The sequence below is a fragment of the Telopea speciosissima genome, chromosome 11, assembly GCF_018873765.1.
Source record: "Telopea speciosissima isolate NSW1024214 ecotype Mountain lineage chromosome 11, Tspe_v1, whole genome shotgun sequence".
NCBI lineage: Eukaryota > Viridiplantae > Streptophyta > Magnoliopsida > Proteales > Proteaceae > Telopea > Telopea speciosissima.
This window is the reverse complement of record NC_057926.1, coordinates 20493252-20516257: the sequence shown is the minus strand read 5'-3', so window position 1 is coordinate 20516257 and position 23006 is coordinate 20493252. Positions and strand designations below refer to the sequence as shown.

Sequence of the window (23006 nt, the reverse complement as noted above, 5' to 3'; positions counted from 1 at the left end):
CTATCCCCCATCAATTGGAGTGCCATGTAACCATGCAATGTCAACCCTAGGCTGCCTGGCTGGCCTCTGCTCTCTCTGCTCCCTCTGCTCCCTCTGTTGACTACTTTCCTCTACCTTTTGCTTTCCTTTCACGCGTTGTCTTTCACAATCCGCCATAATAATACTTGTTTACTGCAATGTAAGTAAAACAAATGATTAAAAACTTATGTAGAAGTACTTCAATTGAGGCTTTGAGAGTACTAAAACAATTATATAGCTATTTAATATTTTTACCCTAATCCTAATATTTTTCTCATAATGAAAAACAATTTTTTATAAATAATTTTTATATAAATATTTACCTAACACAACAAAACCGAAATGATTAAGTATAATATATATCCAATGCACTTAAAAAACATGTAGAAACTACTTTCATATTTTTTTATGATTTTTCAAACAAAAACCTAATATTGTCCTTATTTATTTATTATTATTTTTTAAAATTTTGTTAATATTTTTCTTAATTTTTGAAAATAAAAATAATTATTTATGGGCAGAAAAATATTTTCGACACCGTGAAGCCGTAGATCGGCCATTAGTGTATAATATATATTTAATTATTCCCCATCCAATTTATATTACCCCTAATTTATAACTATTTTTGTTGTATGAAAATCAAATTAGAAAATTAGAAAATAAAAAAAATAAAATACATATGGAAAAAAAATTTCGACACTGTGAGGTTGTAGATCAGCCTCTGATGTCTAACATATTTACTATCATCACCATCCAACATGTATTCAACATACTTTTAAGAAAAAAGAATTACCTTAAATAGTAAAAAATCCTTGGAGGATGTGCTTGGATGAGGCTTCGTCGTTGTTCAGGCGACAATCCGTTGAAAATGATGAAGAACAAGGCTTGGAAGAGTGGAAGACACAAAAAAATGAAGCAAAGAGTCTCTGCAGGTCTCGGTCGAAATATCGACCGAGACTTGCGAGATTCTGCTTTTAAAGGCTGAGTCACGTGAGGGTTTTAAGCCTTTGTAACAGTTTCAGCAATATTTCGGTACATGACCGAAATATCCCTAAATATCTCGATATCTCGCCGAAATATGTACTTTTTCCATTTCGCCTGAGCATTTCGTCTTGGATGGCTTGAGATTTTCGAAATATGCTGATATATCGGCGATATTTTGTGAAATCTTGTACCATAGGTACAACAAGCATGACTTAGAAAATTAAACAAGAAACACTCCCAAAATTAAAGTCAAAACCCACTCACCTTAAGTTGGATGTTTACACAAGTAAGTAGATGATTCAACTCATAATTAAGCCTCACCAACAGGAGATTACAGCCTAATTTTATAACACATAAGATGAATTAGGTCAATGAATAAACCCAAGCTAAAGCCCCAACCGTTTAGGTTAAAAACAGGGGTAGCAGAGGAGGATCGGATGGAAGTTGTCCCCTGGGACTGGTTGACCGGTTGGATGGTTATATCTCCATCCGGTGGCCATAACAGTGCTCGGATTTGAGGTTTATTTTAATGGATATTGCCATGCACAGACCCCAAATCATGAATTTGTTAAGAAGTGATGAAGGGTATACCAATTGGGTTGAATAAACCCAATTGCATGTAGTTTTTACGGCTTTTAAGATTAAAATTCCTATTCTTTAGGTTTGGCAGAATTGAGTTATGAACTTAGCAGAAATTCAAGGGAGAAGAAGAATTGGGCAGATTGGAAAGGGTTTAACATTTTACCTGAGATGCTCAGTAGCAGAGATCAATAGCAATCCCAGCCGGCCAGCTTTCCCCAAACTTTCTCTCACCAGTTCCCTCTTCTCCAGGTCTTCTCTTTCTATTCTTTATTTTTTCCAGAGTAGAATTCAGAAGTCGGTTTGAGTTAGAAAAGAATTCTAAAGCTAAGTATTGCTTATATAGGTAAGGCTACTGAGATCCGTTTGGTTTGGACCAAAATAGAATTAGTTTGGTTAATTTGAATTTCTTAACTAATTAAAAGATAATTAACCCCAAAAGGACTTATAATTAAGTCCTGGGGATGATATCCCGTGACATAATTGAGATCCCGACCATGATGGTATGCAGGCAACTCAACCTAGACGGGGTATGTGGGTCTCACAGGGGAAAATTTACAATTTAGTCTATATTACACAAATAAGACATTAGTATTATATAGTATTACTAACGGGTTCTTACCTATGATCAGGCTTAAGAGATTGACAGGTTTCGCATATGCTCTACCCAGCATTTATCGCATGCAAAACTTTTGTGCGGGATCCTGCCACGTTCTTTAGATTCAATAATAGCTAATTCTGTTGGCTCTTTGAAATCCTCCATTGGTCAATGGAGTGATTGATCCGAATCCACAATCGGTAAAGCCCACAACATCGAGGCATATATGGTTACTGAACCAGAACCTGAAATCATACAATTTCAGTTAGACCCGGTTTAAGGGCGGGTTTTACAATTTCTTGTCACCATGTTCCTAAGTCTCTTGCAGAAGCATTGTCTAGTCCTGGCTGGAGGATGGCTATGGAGGAAGAGTTGTTGGCCTTGGAGGAATATCAGACTTGGGATCTTGTTCCTTAACCTCCAGGGAAGTCTGTTATTAGTTGCCGTTGGGTCTATATTTTCAAGCTTAAACTCGACGGCGCTCTTGCTCAGTTGAAGCCCATTTAGTTCCCAAGGGCTATTCCTAGGTTTATGGTGTTAAATATCTGGATACTTTTCCTCCCGTTGTAAAACTTGCTTCTGTTCGCATTTTGATTTTCCTGACAGCTACTCATTGTACCAGTTAGATGTTAAGAATGCTTTCTTTCATAATGATCTTCATGAAGAGGTATATATGGAGCAACCTCTTGGTTTTGTTGCTCAGGGGGAGTTTGGTATGGTGTCCAAGCGCAAGAAGTATCTTTGTGGTTTGAAGCAATCTCCTTGGGCATGGTTTGGCCGGTTTATTGAAGTGATTCTTTAGTTTAGTCTGTCATAGTGTGATAACGATCACTCGGTATTTTATCGACTTTCTAGAATAGAGAGGATATTCCTTGTTGTTTATGTTGATGATATTGTCATCACTGGGGATGATGTTGAAGCTATCCAAAGTTACCCACTTGCAACAAAAGTTTTAAACTAATGATCTGGGAAGATTAAAATATGTTTTGGGTATTGAAGTTTCTCAATCAAGGAAAGGAATTTTGCTTCCAATGAAAGTATGTCCTGGATTTACTTACAAAAACAGGGATGTTAGGGTCTAAGCCTCTGGATACTCCCATGGATCCAAATATGAAGCTTACAGCTGAAAGTGGTAATATTCTAGAAGATCTTGAGAAGTATCGAAGGTTGGTTGGAAAAGCTAAATATCGGGCCATGGCACATGTCACTGGTGAATTATTGTGGGTGAAGCAATTGTTGACTGAACTTGGGATTGAAAGTGTCTCCTATGTAGTTGTGGTGTGATAAGCAGGCTACTATTCATATTGCATCGAATCTAGTGTTCCATTAGAGAACGAAGCATATTCAAGTTGACTGTCACTTTGTTCGAAAAAAGCTACAACATGGAGTTATCTCTATAGAACTAAAACTCGCGAGATCTCGACCTAGATCTCGGTTTTCCAAGGGGTTGAGACGAGACTTAATACGAGTTCTAAAAGTGCAATATCTCGGTCGAGATCTCGGGTCGACCCAGATCTCAACCCATCTTATCCTTTAAAAGTATCGTAATTCGACAGAACTCGAGATATCTCGATCGAGTTTTGACCAGAACCTCTTTTCTTCCCCTATGAAGGCTGTGAACTCATTTTACCTCCGAATTTCAACGTACAACCTGCTGGAGAGTTGATTCAGCTACATAATTGAAGGATTCAGCTCAAATTTGAAGCATTTTTCAAAGGTAAAATGAGCTCACATCCTTCACAGGGGTCAGGTTTTGAGCCCAAATTCGCAAGCCCAAAACAGCCACACCCATACATGCCTCAATATGACAGTAGCAGTGGATCTCACGCCTCATGGCAACTGCCTCCCATATACCTTAGGATAGGGAAATTGGCATATGTTGATGACAACACTTATATGAATGCTATGGCAAACTATGTGCAACACTATAACAACACTATGACATAGGAATTCTATGTGGATAGTTTTGGGACTGAATTCATTATTGAATCACATTTTATGTAATGTACCATTGTTAAACAGATTGATATATTGTACACTTTAACATTTCTAATGCTTATTTAAGTTGTTTTACATTAGTTGAATGTTTTGATTGCTTTCTATTACTAAATTATGTGTGGAGTAGAGTATTTTAGTTCGTTGTCGCCTACCAACCCAGGGTCCAAAGTAAAACTCATATTTGGACTTTGTTTTTGCAAAATCTAATAGTGTCATTGTGTTTAAATGACCTAAAATATGTTGAGTACCAAGTTTCAGACCCAAACTAGGTCTAAAACCCACCGAAACCAGGTTTCAAGTTGGAAATGCACCAACTCGACCGAGATCTCGAGATATCTTGAGTCAACTCGGTTTTCCAAGAGGTCAAGTTGGGGTCGAGTTCCGAGTTATGGTTCCACGGTTATCTCCACAGGTCATGTATGCACGGGAGAGCAACTTGCACATGTTTTTACGAAGTCTCTTGGGAGTAGTAGAGTTGATTATATTTGTAACAAGCTGGGCATGATTAATATCTATGCTCCAGCTTGAGGGGGAGTGTTTGAAGTTATCGAGTAAGGGGAGAGAATCATAGCTGGCTTTATGCGTAAGTCACGATTCCCTAAGGGCAATTCTGTCCTATTATTGTTTTTTATTTTTTGAGTTGTTCTCTATTGTATTCTACCTATGTATTTTGAATGGAGTGTGGAGTCGTAACATAAGAATTGTGACTCCTAGAGTTATAGCCACATCTCTTCTTCTCCCTTCTACTTTCTTCTTCTTCTTTTTCTCTTTTATTATTTACAGGATTAAAGCACAACCTTCTGAGTATCAGTCAGATATGTGACATAGGACATGAAGTTATTTTCAAAAAGAATGAATATGAATGGAAAGTTGGTTGCATCTGGTTCATGAACGGTAGGTAACCTCTACACATTGATAGAGGATCTTGATGGTACATGCATGATCAGTCAGGAGGAGGAGCATTGGCTATGGCACAAAAGGCCGGGACACATCAGCTTCAAGAATTTGAGAAAAATTAGTTCAAAAGGGGCAGTGAGAGACCTACCCAGTATCAAGACACCTGCGAGCAGTATTTGTGGATCATGTCAGAAGGGTAAGCAAACTAGCGTAAGGAAAACTGACTGAAAGTAAGCTAAATGAGGAAATGAAGAAATAAGAGATGAGAGGTGTGGAAAGAGAAATGAAAGTGAAATTAAAGTAAGAGGAAAGAGGCACAACCTAGGAAGTTAGGAAAATCTTAGCTAGATTTGATCGGCAACATGGATCCTTTCCCTCCAATAGGCACTATCCGAGGTCAATGCTTGTTACAAAACACAGATTATGCATGTCATTCCTCAAAATCTCTCGTATGGTCATTTTAGGCCAGTCCCTACCTCTGTTCACTCCTTCAATCAGAATCTGATCACTCCTCCATACTTAGGCATCCTCAGGCCGCTGTTGAACATGACCATACCACCTCAATCGACATTCGTGGAGCTTGTCATTTATCGGGGCAATTCCCAAATCATCTCTTATACATTCATTCCTTTATCCTTCCTAATTTTTCTGCACATCCATCTTAACATTCTCATCTCTGCTACACATAGCTTCTCTCTATAACACTTCTTAACTGCCTAGCATTCCTCCCCAGGCATCATAGTCGGTCGAACAACAGTCTTATGAAACTTTCCCTTAAGCTTTAAAGGAATACATCGATCACACAGAACTCTGGTCCTGCTGCTCCACTTCATCCATCCCACTTTAATTCTCTGTAAAAGATCATCATCTATGTCAGTTTCTTTATTTATGGTTGACCTTAGATATCTAAAATAGCCACTTTGCGATATCTCTTTCTCCTCAATTTTCACCATGTCATTATCCATTGTAGGGTAACTAAAGTTACACCTCATATACTCCGTCTTAAATCTACTTATCTTAAAGCCTCTTGTTTTTCTGGGTTGATCTCCACATCTCTAACTTAGCGTTAATCCCTGCTTTTGTCTCATCCACCAAAACGATATCATTGGCAAGAGCATACACCATAGGACCTTGTCTTGAATGCTCATTTTTAATTCATCCATGATAAGCGCATACAAATAAGGGCTTAAGGTTGAAACTTGATGTAACCCAATCATAATTGGGAATTCCTTGCCTTGGCCTCCCACAGATCTCACACTAGTCACTACACCCGCATACATAGCTTTAATTACATCTATTTAATTAGTTGACACCCCTCTCTTCGCAAGAACATGCTGAATTAAATTTCGAGGGACTCCATCATATGTTTTCTCTAGGTCAATAAAGACCATATGGAGGTCCTTCTTTGTAGCTCTACATCTTTCCATGAGCCTCCTTAGTAGGTAGATAGCTTCTGTCGTGGATCTACCTGGCATAAAACCAAATTGATTCTTCAAGATATGAGTCTCCCTTCTCAGACGGGCTTCAATAACCGTCTCTTGAAGTTTCATAGTATTACTTGTTAGTTTTATCCTTCTATAGTTATTGCAGCTCTGAATATCACCTTTATTTTTGTAGATCGGAACTACAATGCTTCTCCTCCATTCATCTAGCATTTTCCTTGTGATCATAATCTTATTAAACAACTTGGTTAACCAAAATACCCATGAACTCCTAGGGCCTTCCACACTTCTATTAGGATCTCATCAGGTCCTGTGGTCTTTCCTACTTTCATCTTTCTTAAAGCTTCTTTAACTTCCGCCACACCAACCTTTCGTACATACCTATGTCGTCTGGTGTCATGACGAATAATTCAGTCATCCGGATCATTCTGATTCGAACTATTTCCATTTAGTAGTTCACAAATATACTCATCCTATTTCCTTACAATGTCCTCATCCCTTACCAACACTCTTCCATCCTCACCTTTGATGTATCTCACATGGTCGAAATTTCTACTCTCCCTTTCTCTCATTTGAGCTATCTTATAGATAGATAGCTTTTTCCCCTTCCTTTGTGTTTAGATTGACATAGAGGTCTTCATATTTCTTCTCCTTAGCTATCCCAACAATCTTCTTAGCCTCATTTTTGGCCTCGTTATACCTCTTTTTATCTTCTGTTTCTTTAGTCTGTTGCCAAGTCTTAAAACACTCTTTCTTGGTCATGATAGCTGCTTGGACCTCAACATCCCACCACCAAATCTCTTTAGGGGCCTGATGGCTACCCTTTGCCTCGCCTGGAACTTCTTTGGCAACCGTCTTAAACAAGTCATAATATCTGGGGTAAAATCTAGCTTCGCATAACAAGAAGCAAGAGTCAGTGTATCATTTGTGGTCCAAGCAAGTTGTCACGTTTCATGAACTAGGTTTTCATAGAAAACAAAGGACAGAATAGCTGCGGTGAACCACAGAGAAAAGGAGACAAAGAGGACACTCAAAACAGAGATGAAGAATGAATTATTGATTGAAGATGGGAAATCTTGTTGCAACCATGTTGTTAAGTTTGGTTTCTGCGCCTCTATGTCTCATGTGTGGTATGAGAGAAACCTCAGAAGATGGACTGATAAGTCCAGAATGTTCCAGAAAATTTGGGATTCTCCAGAATGCTCTAGCAAATTGGGATTCTATTGCCTTTGAGATTAGAGGCAAGCTTGGTTCTCATTTGCCCACTGTCCCTGAGTAGGAATCGCTATATTGTCTCTGCTTGGAATCTTCCGGTTTCCTTATTGAATGTAATCCCCCTCTCTTAGGCCATCCTTATTTTGCTCCCTTCCCCCATTCCCCCCCCCCCCTCCCCATTGGGTGCGCTCTTTGTAGTCCTTGTGCTTGTTGAATATAATTGCCATTCACTCCCCCAAAAAAAAAAATTTGTTGTAGATGCTCTGATACCTTGTAGCAGTATTAGGTCATCAAACAATCAATAGAAGGAAGAAGGAAAAAGAAGAGAATAGAAGAGAAAGTGGTGAAGAAGAGGAGATCAACAGAGAAAACGAAAAGAAACTCAGAACTAGTGAGCAAGTACTCTTATAGTCTTATTTATAAGGTCAAAACAATACAAAGACAACATTTCTCCATGTTAGTATAAACTAGGACCATAATACCCCTACCAATAGGAGTATACAATGTCCCTATCGGTAGGAGGGAAAATACAAGTAACTTAACAACTCAGATATGGAAATCAGATCAGAGGTTCAGAGATTAAAGTAGATGAATGAGAACTATTCTGGAGATTAAGGTCTAGAAACAAAGTAGAAATGCAATTCAGGATTATGATATTGGACTATGTAGTAAGAACTAAGATCTATAGAGTGTTGAATACTGATCAGAAACCAATTCAGGATGATTAATTGTAACTTGTAATCATAGATACAATTTCAGGTTTATAAGTACAAAAATTAAATTTAGAAATTGAAAAAAAAAAAAAAAAAAAAAAAGAATTTGTGAAATCTGAAGAGAAGAGCCAAACTAGACCCTAATGATTGTGTTACTGATACGAATAAATAATATTCACTGAAGCACAGTGTGCTAGGAAAGAAGAAACATTAAATACTTCTATTTCCCCCCTATTACGATATCAAACACATGTAAACTGTTTTCCTGGAAATCTCAAGGGTTCAAGCTTAGAACAGTATCAAGAGAATCTATTTAAAAAAGCCTTATTGGAGTCATATATATAGGCTGTGGCTGGGATGCATTGGACCTGATTCTTGCTCATTCTTGAACCATTTAAAATCCTACTAGAACTTGGACATGGACTGTGACAGTTAAATAACTAAATTTCAAATTAGAAATTTGGAAAACTAAAATGGTAAAAATTACCATGTGGAGAAGGACCCACTTACCTGAGTATTTCTAAGACTGGATCTCTCCTAAACTAGTGAAAATATCTCTATATTCATCCCCATCATTTTTAATAATTCAAAGTATCAAACCCATAAAATAAATGTAAACTCCTAGCTTTGACTAGGGCTCATACATTCGTCAATATGGGATACTGTTTGATTTCATACTTGCACACTTGTCAATGTTGTAGTTTTAGATGGCAGGCAATGCATGGTATACCTTTGAAACCAAAATCTCTTTGTCATTTGTTCTTTCCAGGTTTATGGTATGCTGATGGCAAAGTCCACAAATGATGGGATGCAATTGGCTAATAAGAATAGACGTCCTTTCGTTCTTACCAGAGCTGGGTTTATAGGTAGCCAAAAGTATGCTGCAACGTGGACCGGAGACAACCTTTCGACTTGGGAGCACCTTCATCTGAGTGTCTCTATGGTACTTCAATTGGTAAGTGAATCCACCTTTAGCTAAGATTGAAGATTATATGATGATCACCAGACAAAACCAGTAGGTTTGTGATGATTATGCTAAAGTATGTTGAATCCCCTCCTCCCCTGCAAGAAGAAAAAGAAAAAAAAAAAGAAACTTCAAATGAGTGTCTATTGTACTTCATGTTGTTATTTTGTTAATTGTTATAATTTCTCTAAAATTCTTTGATTGGATAATAGTTGTAGTTTTTTTTGCTGCATCATTTGTTCCTTTTTCTTTTCGCTCTCATATGGGATGTTACATGTTAAATCTGCATGCATGAGAAAATGAATAACAATTAATTGTTGAAAAACCTTGAAATGCTTAACAGGAAAAGGTTCTTATATTTAATGAAATGACCATTCAAGTCATCAGTCTTGGAAAATGGACCAACAAAGGAATAGAAACCAACAGAAATTGGACCTTGTTCTTCGGCGGTAAGCTTACTAATGTAGAAGGGGTTCAAGTAAGAACCACTCTACAGTAGGATCGATGATAGGTTGCACCAGAACAACAAAATAGCAACAAAATCAGAATTAGTAACTTGGACAAATAAAACCAAATCAGCCAGCAGTTTTGGACCCAGACTTGGATTGCGTGGAGGTCCTATGGAGGTGATCTAATGCTGAAAATTTGATACAATTCTGCTAGCAGAATAGGGAGTTGCAGGGGTGTTCCCAAAATATAAGGTTGGAGTGTAACTTGCAAACCAGAGGGATCTGGCCACCAAATCAGGGTCGAGTGTAAGGCCTGGTGTTGGCGTTCTATGCTCCGAAACTCTGCAGAAACTGATGAAGAATGATGGAGTTGTGGGGCCTTGAAACTTGAAGCTAATCTGGAACAGAAACTGGAATCCACAGGAGATGGAATCTCTTTGTTTAATCAGCAACAGTAGCAGCAATACTTGGTGTTGATGGAGGAATCAATTCAGGTCTTCTAGGACTTTCCAGCAGCAATAGTTGCAGACACAATAGACAGCAGCAAGCACACTCGATTGGGAGCAGAGGAATAATAAAGAAGAGAAAATAGAAGAGGAGGGAAGGATAAGGAGATCGGCTCTCACCAACCAGGCTCTCAGCAGCCCTAAGGTTTCAGCTCTTCTCAGCTAGGCCTTCTGCCCTTCAAGCTTCATAATCAAACTTGAGAATAACCATGCTGGCAGCAGGAAAATAACTTTCATTCAACTTAGTGAAATCATGGGGAATGGCTACAACAGCTTTACAATTAGTAGAGGGCTATGCTTGCACCCCAAGTTAAAAGAAAATAGAAATTAAGTTTTATAGTTCAACCAATATGCAAGGAACAAAATTAGAAACTAAGTCAAACTACAAAATAGAAACTTAAGCCTACTTTCTAAATCTAAAATTATGAACTAAACTAAACTTCTAAATCCCCACTCATAAACAAAATTGACCCTTCTAACAAGTCTTCACATGATCTGGTCTTGGGCCCCACAGGATCTTCTAATAATATGCCACCAAGGCAAAATAAGGGGCTGTAGCACTGTTCACGTGAACAGTGTTTTGGCCTCTATTTCTTCGTGTTTTGTCCTACATCACTTACAGAAGACTTCTCTAGACATTCTCAAAACTACAACAATCCTTTCCTTAGCAAACAAACTTTAGTCCTAGCTCTAATAGAAGTGAAATTGATTCTAGACTTTCTAGTAAGCCTGATTTTATGCACTCAAATTCTCACCATAGCTGGTGGTAACAGAAAAAACTCCAAAGCTGGCAGAACTACTGGGTTTTCTTGTTGATGCTTAGTCCATTCAAACTTTCTCCTGTCTCTTCAATTCTATTCTAGTTACCAGTATAACTAAAACGATCCAATTGGTATGAAAACCCTGACCAGAATCAGCCTCTGGTAACTAGGCCCGATCAATAGTTCTCCTGCCTCTTTCGATTGAGTTCTTTGACATTTACTCATATGCTTCTGAAGTCTTCTCCACATACAGTCCCCTCCACTTGAGATAAACTTGCTTTGAGTTTAAAATGGATTGTGGTGGGTGATATGTAATAAGAATATAAAATCAGCAACATCATAGGTTCTGTAAATACCCATGTCACTTGGAAGATCATGAACATAGGCATTATTCTTCATCTTCTGGATGATTTTCTATGGTCCAATACTTTTGTTCTGCAACGTATGATTAGCATCATATGGAAATCTTTCTTTCCTTAAGAAAATCATAACTTCATCAGCAATTCAAAATACTTTAAGCTTGTGGTGTTTATTGGCAGCCTCCTTGTGCTTTGCTTTTGTCTCCTCAAGCTTCTGCTGGACCGCTTTTTGAGTGGAAAAAACATTCTTCAGCTGCTATAATGTATCTATCAGCTTAGGATGTGAAACCAGATCTAAGGAATGCCTCAGAATGCATCCATGAAAAGTCCACTTTTTTTTTTTTTGTGCTTGTCTTGGCACATGTGGTAATAAATGAATTGATGGAGAAAGAAAGAGAAGGAACCGAGAAAAGAAAAGAAGATATAGGGAAAAGACTACGATACCCGATACTGATACTTTAAACCTTGGCTGGTGCTGGGACTACACAACCAGGCAGCAATCTCTTGCCCTTATTTATAGTGTTTATGCTTTAAAACTGTATTTCACATGTATCCTAAACATTTCCATGTGTATCTTTAGTGTATCTTGCGTCTCTCCGATAGATACGATACATCTCTTAAAATCACCTTTCCGATACGATACCTGATACCGATACTTTAAACATAGGTTAAACACTTCAATCCAAGATTTGTAGAAGCTTAATGATAGAACAAGATGCAGTTTTCTGGCTTAGAATCCTTTTTCTATCTAGGAATGGAATTCCCAAATCAAATCGAAATTGATATTCCCAGGAGACATTGAGAAGGGGGGTGACCCTCAGGGTCACAAAATTCTTTCCAAATTGTTCCAACACTGCTTGCAACACACCCATGATATTCTGAACATTGATGGCATTGTATTTAGCAACGGTGATGTAACGGCACTCACAACTGGCACACATACGTAGATGTACAACCACAAACAATGATACGCACCGGCACAAACACCAACTGGCTGGGGTACCCCAATTTTACCAGTCTTCAATATGTCTTCCTGCCTCGCAACCACAAGTGGTCAAGCCAACCGGGAGGTACATATCCATCTTGTCATCATCATAGCACTCCAATAAATCCAAACAAATGCATCAACAAGAACATAGAATATAATGTGATTCGTCAGTGTGCCTACATACAGCCCAGGAACACCCGATCCTGGTTCAACACTTGCCTACACAAGTGCAAGGACAACAATCCCAATTGGTTTATTTCAGCCGCAACAAGGACTCATGAATACCAACTTGGTTCAACCCTTGACAACGCAAAGGCAACGACTTCAATCCCAAAACCGTAGACAAGTCCCAACTTGCTAGGTTTCCAATGAATGATCAATAAAATTCAAATCCCCCTACACAATACATGGTCTATGTATTTTTTGCCACTAAACAACTCTAGACAATAAACAATAGGGATTTGCAATGTATACCTCTATTTGTGTAGTCCTGCTGATGACTGTCTTTCCTATGCGTAGAAATCTTTCAAATTGTGCTACGATCTTCAAAACAGTCAACCAATCATCAAAACCTTCGCCACAGAAAAATAGGGTTTTGAAACTTTAGCATACCTCTCCTGGGGTATTTCCACACTCAACAGCATCTCCAGAGGCAAATCAGTATGTTGCACGCTCCTCCATGTGCGCATGAATCAAGAAAAGTTTCAAAATAGGTTCATTTGTGAAAACCGAGCTTTTTGTGGGTATTTTCTCATTTTTCTCTGCATATGGATGTACCTCTAGGATCTATGAGTGCACAGCACTTCGCAGCTTGGAAAACGGAGTTAAAGCGAATGAGATATCCCAATTTAAGGGAAATCCTACAAATGGAGGTATTCTGGTCATTTAATAGAAGTTTCGTGACATTCTGTACTTCGCCGGTGGTCAGCGTGACTCACAGTGTATAACGAACCAATACTCGGCGAACTACAAGTTCCATGTAGAATACTTTGCCAAAGTATTCCATTAAGCCTCTCAAAAGTGGCTCTGAACATACTGCCAGTGCGTGAACCTAAGAAATCTTAACTTTTTCAGTACGGAATGATGCAAATCCTAGCCTCCTCGAATTGAAGAAGCCACCCTAAGCCTAGGGTTTTAGTAGGAGCCTTAGTTTAGTTTATTTTAGTTCTATACTTAGTTTTTATTTTATGTTTTTAATTGAACCGGTTTAAATTGGTTGCATCCAATTGGTTCAATTGGTCTAATTTAAGTGAAGTGATCCTATTGGCTAAGAGATTCTTATATCCTATTGGCTAGTAGGGAATCTTCTTTTATTTTAAGTTGTTTAAGTTGTTTTCAAGTCATTAGGACTCTATTTTGAGTCTATTTCAGTTTCCTAGTCAGTTTAAGTTAGCTAATAGGTTAAGGATTGGGTTAGGCCATTCATTTTTAGTGTCTAAGTCTATTTTTTAGTCTTCTATATAAGTTTGTAAGGGAGGCCATCATTGAACACGAATTTAATTAATGAAAAAGCTTTTGTTTGCTGCCATAGCTGCTGCTCTGCTCTGTGTTGAGTGAACCTTGTGAGTAATATCAAGGCTACCTTGTGGGTAATATCAAGGTGAAGGGATTGGTGGACTCCAATCGACTCCTTTCATCTTGTAGATCGGTAGGTCCTTCTTCTTCTTCAATCAAGTTTCTCCAAGCTGCCATTGAAGAACCTGCAATTCAGTAAGTTATTTTATTGTTTTAGTATTTCCCCTCCTCCTTCTACCCTTCCAACCTAACCCTAATCGATTCCCCCCTTAAACCTTAATTTTCTTAAACCCTAGCTATCCTTTCCAGCCCCTTCCCTCCATCAGATCTGTTCCAATTTTACACCACAGTTCCTGCAGGCCATCTCCTTCATTCGATCCCCCCATTCTGCCCCCATTCCAACAACTAAACCCTAATTCACCTCTTCCCCATTAAAACCCAAAAACCCTAAATCCAATTCTGCCCTAAATTGCAGAATTTCGTGACTCATCCAAAACCTAACTTCTTTATACCAAAATAACCCCCTAGACCTACCCATCGATACCCTATAAACCCCTTTCCCAAAATCCATCTCTAAACCCTAGATCCTAAAAACACTCCATTTTCACAAGGCCTCTAACCCAAAACCCTAGATTTCCAACCTTATCCAAATCCATCCAAACCTACACCAATAGACTCCTAAAAACCTGCACATCATTACCAAATAAAACCCTAATTCTAACCCTAATTTTGCCCTAATTAGCCTAAGTTGTCCCAATCGGCCAGCCTTGTTTGGTGATCCTATTACCCTGGCTCCTAGTGGGATTACTCCTACCTAGGACTACATTAAATTGGTATTCGTAAGGGGACTGTTACCTTGAAGACATAGATGGTGGTGCTCGAAGTGTCCATACGATTGCTCCAGTTCTCATGGATGATGTGGTTGATTGTGGCGAGGTAATTGGGAACATTTCACAGGGAGACAGTGACAATCAAGTTGCTGTTCTTGAAGAGGTGGGGCTGAATGAGAAGGTTATCAATATTGAAGACCCTACGGAGGTTGAGCACATTGACTTTGTAATGCCCCCTTGGTTCTTCGAAGAGAAGGCCCCACGACTTGAAGACCATATTCCCACTGTTCTAACCTCAACAGAATTCTGCCAGGGAAGTGTTGAAGCTGCTGCCCACATGTTGCTTCCTCCTCCTCGTCACAATGTTCGTGGACGAGTTTCTTCACATAAACAAGGTACTTGGACTCCCGTACATGATGTCAACAAGCTCAGCTCCAAGTTGCCAGAGCGTTGCATGGATTTCACCCATTCATCAGAGATGAATGTTTCTAAGTCGGGGAGAGTTGATGCAGATCCTAGCCTCCTCGAATTGAAGAGGCCACCCTAAGCCTAGGGTTTTAGTAGGAGCCTTAGTTTAGTTTATTTTAGTTCTATACTTGGTTTTTATTCTGTGTTTTTAACTGAACCGGTTTAAATTGGTTGCATCCAATTGGTTCAATTGGTCTAATTTAAGTGAAGTAATCCTATTGGCTAAGAGGTTCTTATCCTATTGGCTAGTAGGCAATCTTCTTTTATTTTAAGTAGTTTAAGTTGTTTAAGTTGCTTTTAAGTTATTAGGACTCTATTTTGAGTCTATTTCAGTTTCCTAGTCAGTTTAAGTTAGCTAATAGGTTAAGGATTGGGTTAGGCCATTCATTTTTAGTGTCTAAGTCTATTTTTGAGCCTTCTATATAAGTTTGTAAGGGAGGTCAGCATTGAACACGAATTTAATTAATGAAAAAGCTTTTGTTTGCTGCCATTACTGCTGCTCTGCTCTGTTGAGTGAACCTTGTGAGTAATATCAAGGCTACCTTGTGGGTAATATCAAGGTGAATGGATTGGTGGACTCCGATCGACTCCTTGCATCTTGTAGATCGTGAGGTCCTTCTTCTTCTTCAATCAAGTTTCTCCAAGCTGCCATTGAAGAACCTGCAATTCAGTAAGTTATTTTATTGTTTTAGTATTTCCCCTCCTCCTTCTAACCTTCCAACCTATTCCTAATCGATTCCCCCCTTAAACCTTAATTATCTTAAACCCTAGCTATCCTGTCCAACCCCTTCCCTCCAGCAGATCTGTTCCAATTTTACACCACAGTTCCTGCAGGCCATCTCCTTCATTCGATCCCCCCATTCTGCCCCCATTCCAACAGCTAAACCCTAATTCCCCTCTTCCCCATTAAAACCCAAAAACCCTAAATCCAATTCTGCCCTAAATTGCAGAATTTCGTGACTCATCCAAACCCTAACTTCTTTATACCAAAATAACCCCCTAGACCTGCCCATCGATATCATATAAACCCCTTTCCCAAAATCCATCTCTAAACCCTAGATCCTGAAAACACTCCATTTTCACAAGGCCTCTAACCCCAAACCCTAGATTTCCAACCTTATCCAAATCCATCCAAACCTACACCAATAGACTCCTAAAAACCTGCACATCATTACCAAATAAAACCCTAGCTCGAAACCCTAATTCTAACCCTAATTCTAACCCTAATTTTGCCCTAATTAGCCTAAGCTTTCCCAATCGGCCAGCCTTGTTTGGTGATCCTATTACCCTGGCTCCTAGTGGGATTACTCCTACCAAGGACAACATTACGGAACCTTCACCTGCTGCTTCGGCCTTCTGCCAATCACTGTATGAACAAGTAATAAGCATGCCTAAGCTGCCAAAAGTTATCAACTCTTCCTGGAAACCTCTGTATCATTGTTAAAACTTGTTCACAGCAAAATTGATCTGTCTGCTCTACAAACTAACTGTCTGTCACTGCTTGAGCTGCCACAACTCATGTGCAACATATGTAGTGCCCCCAAACACCATTAAATACTACCAAATGTATCCAAATGCCTCTGTATATGTCTAGTTGTTGTCTGATATCTCCAGTACTTCCTAGACACTGTCTGCACTGTCATGACATCTGTACATCACTAAAACTGCCTGTAATTGCCAACAATGACAGCCTATACTGCTGTTGACCAAATGCAACAAAAAGTTGGATTGGATTGGTTTCAGGGAGTCTTGGTTTTCTTCTCTACCGTGGCTCTGTTTTTCTGCAGGTTTACGGTAAGTGTCAATTAATATTGCCGTATCGGTTAGTATCGTGTATCGATCCGTATCACCCGTTTTAGGTTGTATAGATCAATGCAGTTTGATAAATATTTATTTTTTAAATAATAAGTATCGTATCTTTAGTGTATCTTGCATCTCTCTGATACATTTTGCCATTTTCCTCTTTAGTATTGTTATTTTTCTCATATTTACAAATAAAGTAGCATATCTTTCTATTTTACATATCAATCTTTTTATGTTTGTAAGAAGATCGAAACTTTTTATTTTGCACTAACGACCTTTAAACTTATAAATAATAGAAAGAAAATTTAATATTTATACCTAATTCCTCCTCTTTATATAATGCATTAGTCACCCAGGTGCCTGGCTGCCACCTAGGATCGCCTAGCCACCATGACAACTGTGTGTTTTATATATATGCAAATGAAACTGTATGTATCTTTGACTAACAATTGAATCAAGTGGTGTAAAAGAGTTATTTAATGCATCACCTAAGTAATTTGTTTTTGATAGAATGGTGTAACTGTATTAGTTGACCTGTTTAACCAGTTTTATATATATTCAAAAATCTCTATGGGTTATTTAATTTTTCTGCCAAAGTTTCATATTATATTTACTTCCAGTAGTTTATAAAAGTGCAGACTGCTTTTCTTTTTAATGTATATGTTGTTCATCTTTGTTCCTAAGTTTATTATTTTGTTTCCAGGGCCTCAGTGGTCAGCCATTATCGGGACCAGACATTGGGGGTTTTGCTGGAAATGCAACACCAAAGCTTTTTGGAAGGTGGATGGGAATTGGTGCTATGTTTCCTTTTTGTCGTGGGCATTCTGAAATGGGGACCATTGATCATGAACCATGGTCTTTTGGTGAAGAGGTATGATTGTTGTCATCACTTAAATTATAAATCAAGTTTTGAGTACGAAGTAGTTGAGAGCTAAATATTTCACCATTGGGTTCTATGGAAAGCATAATCCTAGGTTAAAGGGTTCGTTGGATTTTGCAGAAAATTTGTGATTAAGGTGCAGTATGTGTGCAACTTTTTTTGAGGTCTGAAGGCCTCGCAATTATTCATTTTCAATAACTTACTCAAATTAGGGTGTTTTTGAGGGAAGTCGGAGAAGGAAGTTATTGTTGTGCAAGATTCATGTCGGTGACTCAAAATAGCTCTAGGGACCAAATAGAGATTATCCTACTAAGGGATCCTATAATTACCAAGTAATGTGAAAGCCTCCCTTTCAGCTTTAACTTGATGCCATTTTCACTGTAAATAATGATAAAAGAGAAAAGAAGAAAGAGGAGAACAGTAAGAACCAATGTGTTTGTGTAATCCTTAGGAGTTTTCCACTTAGTGTGGGAGCTCCCACTTCATTCAATATATATTCACTTAAAGGATACAATATGGAAATAAGAAAGAAACAATTAACACATAATACCCAAACTACCCTTGACTAGAACCGAGACACTGAACAGTCTCTACTAACACTCCCCCTCAAGTTGGAGCATAGATATTGATCATGCCTAGCTTGTTACAAATGTAATCCACTCTAGCACTCCCCTAAGACTTTGTAAACAAATCTGCAAGTTGCTCTCTTGTACGAACATGACTAGGAGAAATGAGTCCTTGTTGCAGCTTCTCTCGAACATAGTGACAATCTACTTCGATGTGTTTCGTTCTTTCATGAAACACAGGATTTGAAGCAATATGAACAGCAGCTTGATTATCACACCACAGTGGCATAGGGGAATCACTTGTAAAGCCAAGCTTAGTCAACAACTGTTTGACTCACATCAGCTTTTTATTGGTGAAGCCTGATATCAGGTCTAACCAAAAAGTACTGTTGTTACTTCAGCGGGCTGTTTCGCCTTCGAAACACGCCAAAAGGGCCAAAACAGTTTGTTTATTGCTTTTGCACGACACAAGATTCCCTCCAACAAATGTGCAATAACCTGTAGTTGACCTTCTGTCAACAGGAGATCCAGCCCAGTCAGCATCTGAAAAGGCCTTCAACCAGTCCATGACCATGATCCGAGTAAAGTAGACCATGTCCAGGAGCCTTCTCGAGGTACCTCAAGATACGTATAACAGCATTGCAATGAGATGTCTGGGGAGCAGAAAAAAACTGACTCACAACACTGACAAGAAAGGCAATGTCAGGTCGTGTTACAGTCAAATAATTTAGTTTCCCAACAATTTTCCGATATTTCTTAGAATCACTAAGAACATCACCGCCATCAGCTGTAAGCTTAAGGATCCATGGGAGCATCTAGAGGTTTAGATCCTAACAATCCTGTTTCTGAAAGAAGATCAATAACAAACTTTCACTATGAAAGCGAAATTCCTTTCCTTGACTGAGCCATTTCCACACCCAAAAAGTATTTCAATTTTCCCAAATCTTCAATCTGAAATTTCTGTTGTAAATGCATTTTCAGCTTCTCAATTCCTGAAAAATCATCTCCTGTAATGACAATATCATCCTGTTAAAACTATGTATTTCTACCTGATAGGGGTATTTTAGTCTTTTTCCCAAAAAATGTATTTGTAACTCTTTTCAATATAAATAAAGGGTTTGGTGATCCTATTGATCACTCAAGCATTCAGTTCTAAGGGCTGCTAACATGATATCAGAGCCAATTCTGATTTAAAGAGCAGCTCTCGGTTTTTTGGTTTTTTTTCACTTTCCTCTCTCCACTGTTTCTGGTTTTCTCTTCTCCACCACTCTCGGCTCTTCTCTCTCATTAAGGGCAGCAACTATGAGGTGATCTGATGAAGATTTAGTTGCTGCCCTCAAGCCTACCTCATTGAAGGCTGAAGATTATTGGTGTGACCTAATTCTGCCGGCAGATCTCCTCCATCCTTGAAGATCGAGTTCTTCCTACACTTGAAGATCGATTTTTCCTTCTTTTTGGAGATTGTTTTCTGCTATTATTGTTGCACACCTTCCCTGTTTGAAGACAGCATTGGATCAAGTACAATTCAGATCCAGCCCTGCGATTTCTCCAAACACAGGTTTTTTACCGAATTTATATCAAATTAGGGTTTTTTATTGGCTCATCAGAAAGAACTAATTTTTGGAGGACTTCTTTCCCAGTACTAGACGAGCACTTGATCCATTTTTCAGCCTATTCCAACGGCTGAAAGTGCTGCAACTTTAAAACCCATCTTTCACACTCGATTCAGGTACTGCCCAGCCAGGGTTTTCTAATTTCTCATCCGAAGTTGCTGATTTTTGGAGGACTGCTTCATCACTATCCTAGAGGAACTCGATCAAGCTTGTGGCCTCTTTGCATCAGTTCTACTTACTTCATCATGCACAGCTCTTGCGGTTTGGGTTTTCTTCAAAACCCTAATTGGAGTTGATCTCCTTATTGGCTTTTCTTGTTTGGCTGGTTTTTTGGGAACAATCTGATCTTCATAAGGAGGAGACTCGATTCTAGTTGGAGTACTTATTGCTGGCTGGATTGTAAGCTTTTCTTCATCTCCATCAAATTTAAGTTCCCATGGCTGGTTCTGACATCTCTACTGGTTTGGATGGTCAAGTCAATTCTGGAATTGATGGACAACCTCGACAAGAGTATCTTCCCCTTGCTACCTCCATCAAACTTGATGGAATTAATTATCTCATGTGGTCCAGATCAACCTATCTCACCATTTCTGGCCGTGGTTTCACTGGACATATTACAGGCACTGCAGTAAAGCCTTCTACTGCAGGATCGATGGATTTCTAATGACTCTCAAGTCATGCCTTTCCTTCTTAACTCTATGCAACTAGATCTGGACAGTGGCTATTTACTTCTAGACACTGCTGCCCAGATATGGCTGGCTGTGAAGGAAACTTATGGATAGGTTAGTAACAATGTTCAGGTTTATGAATTACGCAAGAAGATTCATGAAACCACTCAGAAGGACGTCTCCATCTCAAAGTATTATGCTGTCCTACGAAGTCTATGGCAACATCTGGATCATTACACTGATTACCAGCCCCCTAATGCTACTAATATTGTTGCCTACCACAAGCATGTTGACAAGATCAGGGTATATGACTTCCTGTATGGTTTGAATGTGGAATATGATCAGATTCGGATTCAAGTTCTCAGCCGAATCCCTTTTCCTACTTTGGAACTGTCCTATGCCTTGGTATATACTGAAGAAAATAGGCAGACTGCTATGTTGCACACTCCCACCACTGACCGATCAGCTCTACAAACTACTGTCACTGTTGTTCGTATATTTGATGGATCCTCTACTACTAGTGACTCTTCTAAAGCAACTGTGAACTGTGAACATTGTAATAAGCCATATCACACCAAGGCCACTTGTTGGAAACTGCATGGTAAACCGGTTGACTTTGAAGCTAAGCATGTTGCTCATGGGAAATCGAAAAACAAAGCCAATCATACTGAGGTTGTCACCACTGCTCCTACAACTGACACTAGTCTATCCAAGGATTAACTTCAGGCATTCCGTCGTATGTTACAGGCTTCCAATGCTTCTACTACATCGAATCCTGCCAATACTTCCACCACTTCAGGTTCAAATTTTTCCCCTTCAGGTATTTCGTTTGCTGGTCACTGTGCATTGATAATCTCCTCTCCTTAGATCATAGACTCCGGTGCTACTGATCACATGACTGGATCCTCTAGCTTATTTCATTGTTATTCTCCTACTTCTGCGAAAGACAAAGTTCGAGTGGCTGATGGTTCTCTTTCCTCTGTCTCTGGGAAAGGATCTATCAGTTGTTCTCCTTCTATAACTTTATCATCTGTCTTACATATACCTAATTTTACTATAGTTCGAGAACTCACGAGATCTCGCCGAGTTTCTCGGTTTTTCGAAATCCCGAGATGAAACTGCCTACGAGTCTCAAAATGTCAATATCTCACCGAGATCTCGGTTTGACATAGGAAAATGCCCATCTAAGTCCTTTATATGAGTGCTAGATCTCGAAATCTTACTGGAAATTCTTGGTATACAGACAGCTATCTATGCCAGGAACCAAGACAGACACTTATTTATGCCTAATATCATTTAAGTAAATACATTTACTTAAGATATTATTCATAAATAAGCAAATACCCCCTATTTGAATCCAAAAAAAATAGTTAAAAAATCAAAATCCAAAAGGAAAAAAAGTCAACCCCCCAGTTCAAGAACAAAAACTGGATTTTCGGTGGTGGGTGCAATTTTCAACTTTCTAATGTTGGGGTTTTTCTCAAATCTAAAAATTCCATAAATCTTATTATGGTAAAACATTGCTAAAAATCAAAAGTGCGGTAAAATACTCATTTGTTTTGATGTCCAAAAAATTATTTTCATTCAAAGCAATTTTGACAACATTCGTGCACACCGAATTAAGTTTGACCGGTACATAACTCTTTCAATATAAATCAGATTTAAGCAATCTTGGACTTGTTGGAAAGCTTTCAAAACAAAGCTTTCCAACAAGTCCAAGATTGCTAAAATCTGATTTATATTGAAGGAGTTATGTACCGGTCAAACTTAAATGATATTAGGCATAAATAAGTGTGTTTATCCTATGTTTGTCCTGGTTTCTAGCATAAGTAAGTGTCTGTCCTGCTTTCCCACTAACTGAAACTCCTATTTGGACTTTGTTTTTGCAAAATCTGATAGTGTCATTATGTTTAAATGGCCTAAAATAGGCTGAATACCAAGTTTCAGACCTAAACTAGGTCTAAAACCCACCGAGATGAGGCTTCGAGTCGAGAAAAAAAAAGTGCACCAACTCGGTGATGACTCGACTTGGTTTTTCAAGGGTCCGAGTTGGCACCGAGACCCGAGTTTTCGAACCTTGTCAAGTATCCCTAGCATAACAGACCCAGCCAAAGACTTTAGGGGGAACCACAAAGGCTGAAGAGTCTTCTAAAATGTTAGCGGGGGTTTGAGAGTCAAGAACTCAAATAGGC

At 38.8% G+C, this 23006-nt stretch overlaps 1 protein-coding gene across 1 annotated transcript in view; it reads left to right on the top strand.

The window, feature by feature from the left end:
- The window catches only part of LOC122645937 (alpha-glucosidase 2-like), a 133173-nt gene that overhangs the window by 82326 nt on the left and 27841 nt on the right, over positions 1-23006 (top strand). Inside the window, exons 11-12 of the mRNA XM_043839356.1 lie at positions 9214-9399; positions 17791-17958. Coding sequence (XP_043695291.1) covers positions 9214-9399; positions 17791-17958 — 354 coding nt within the window. The remainder of the gene's footprint in view (positions 1-9213; positions 9400-17790; positions 17959-23006) is intronic.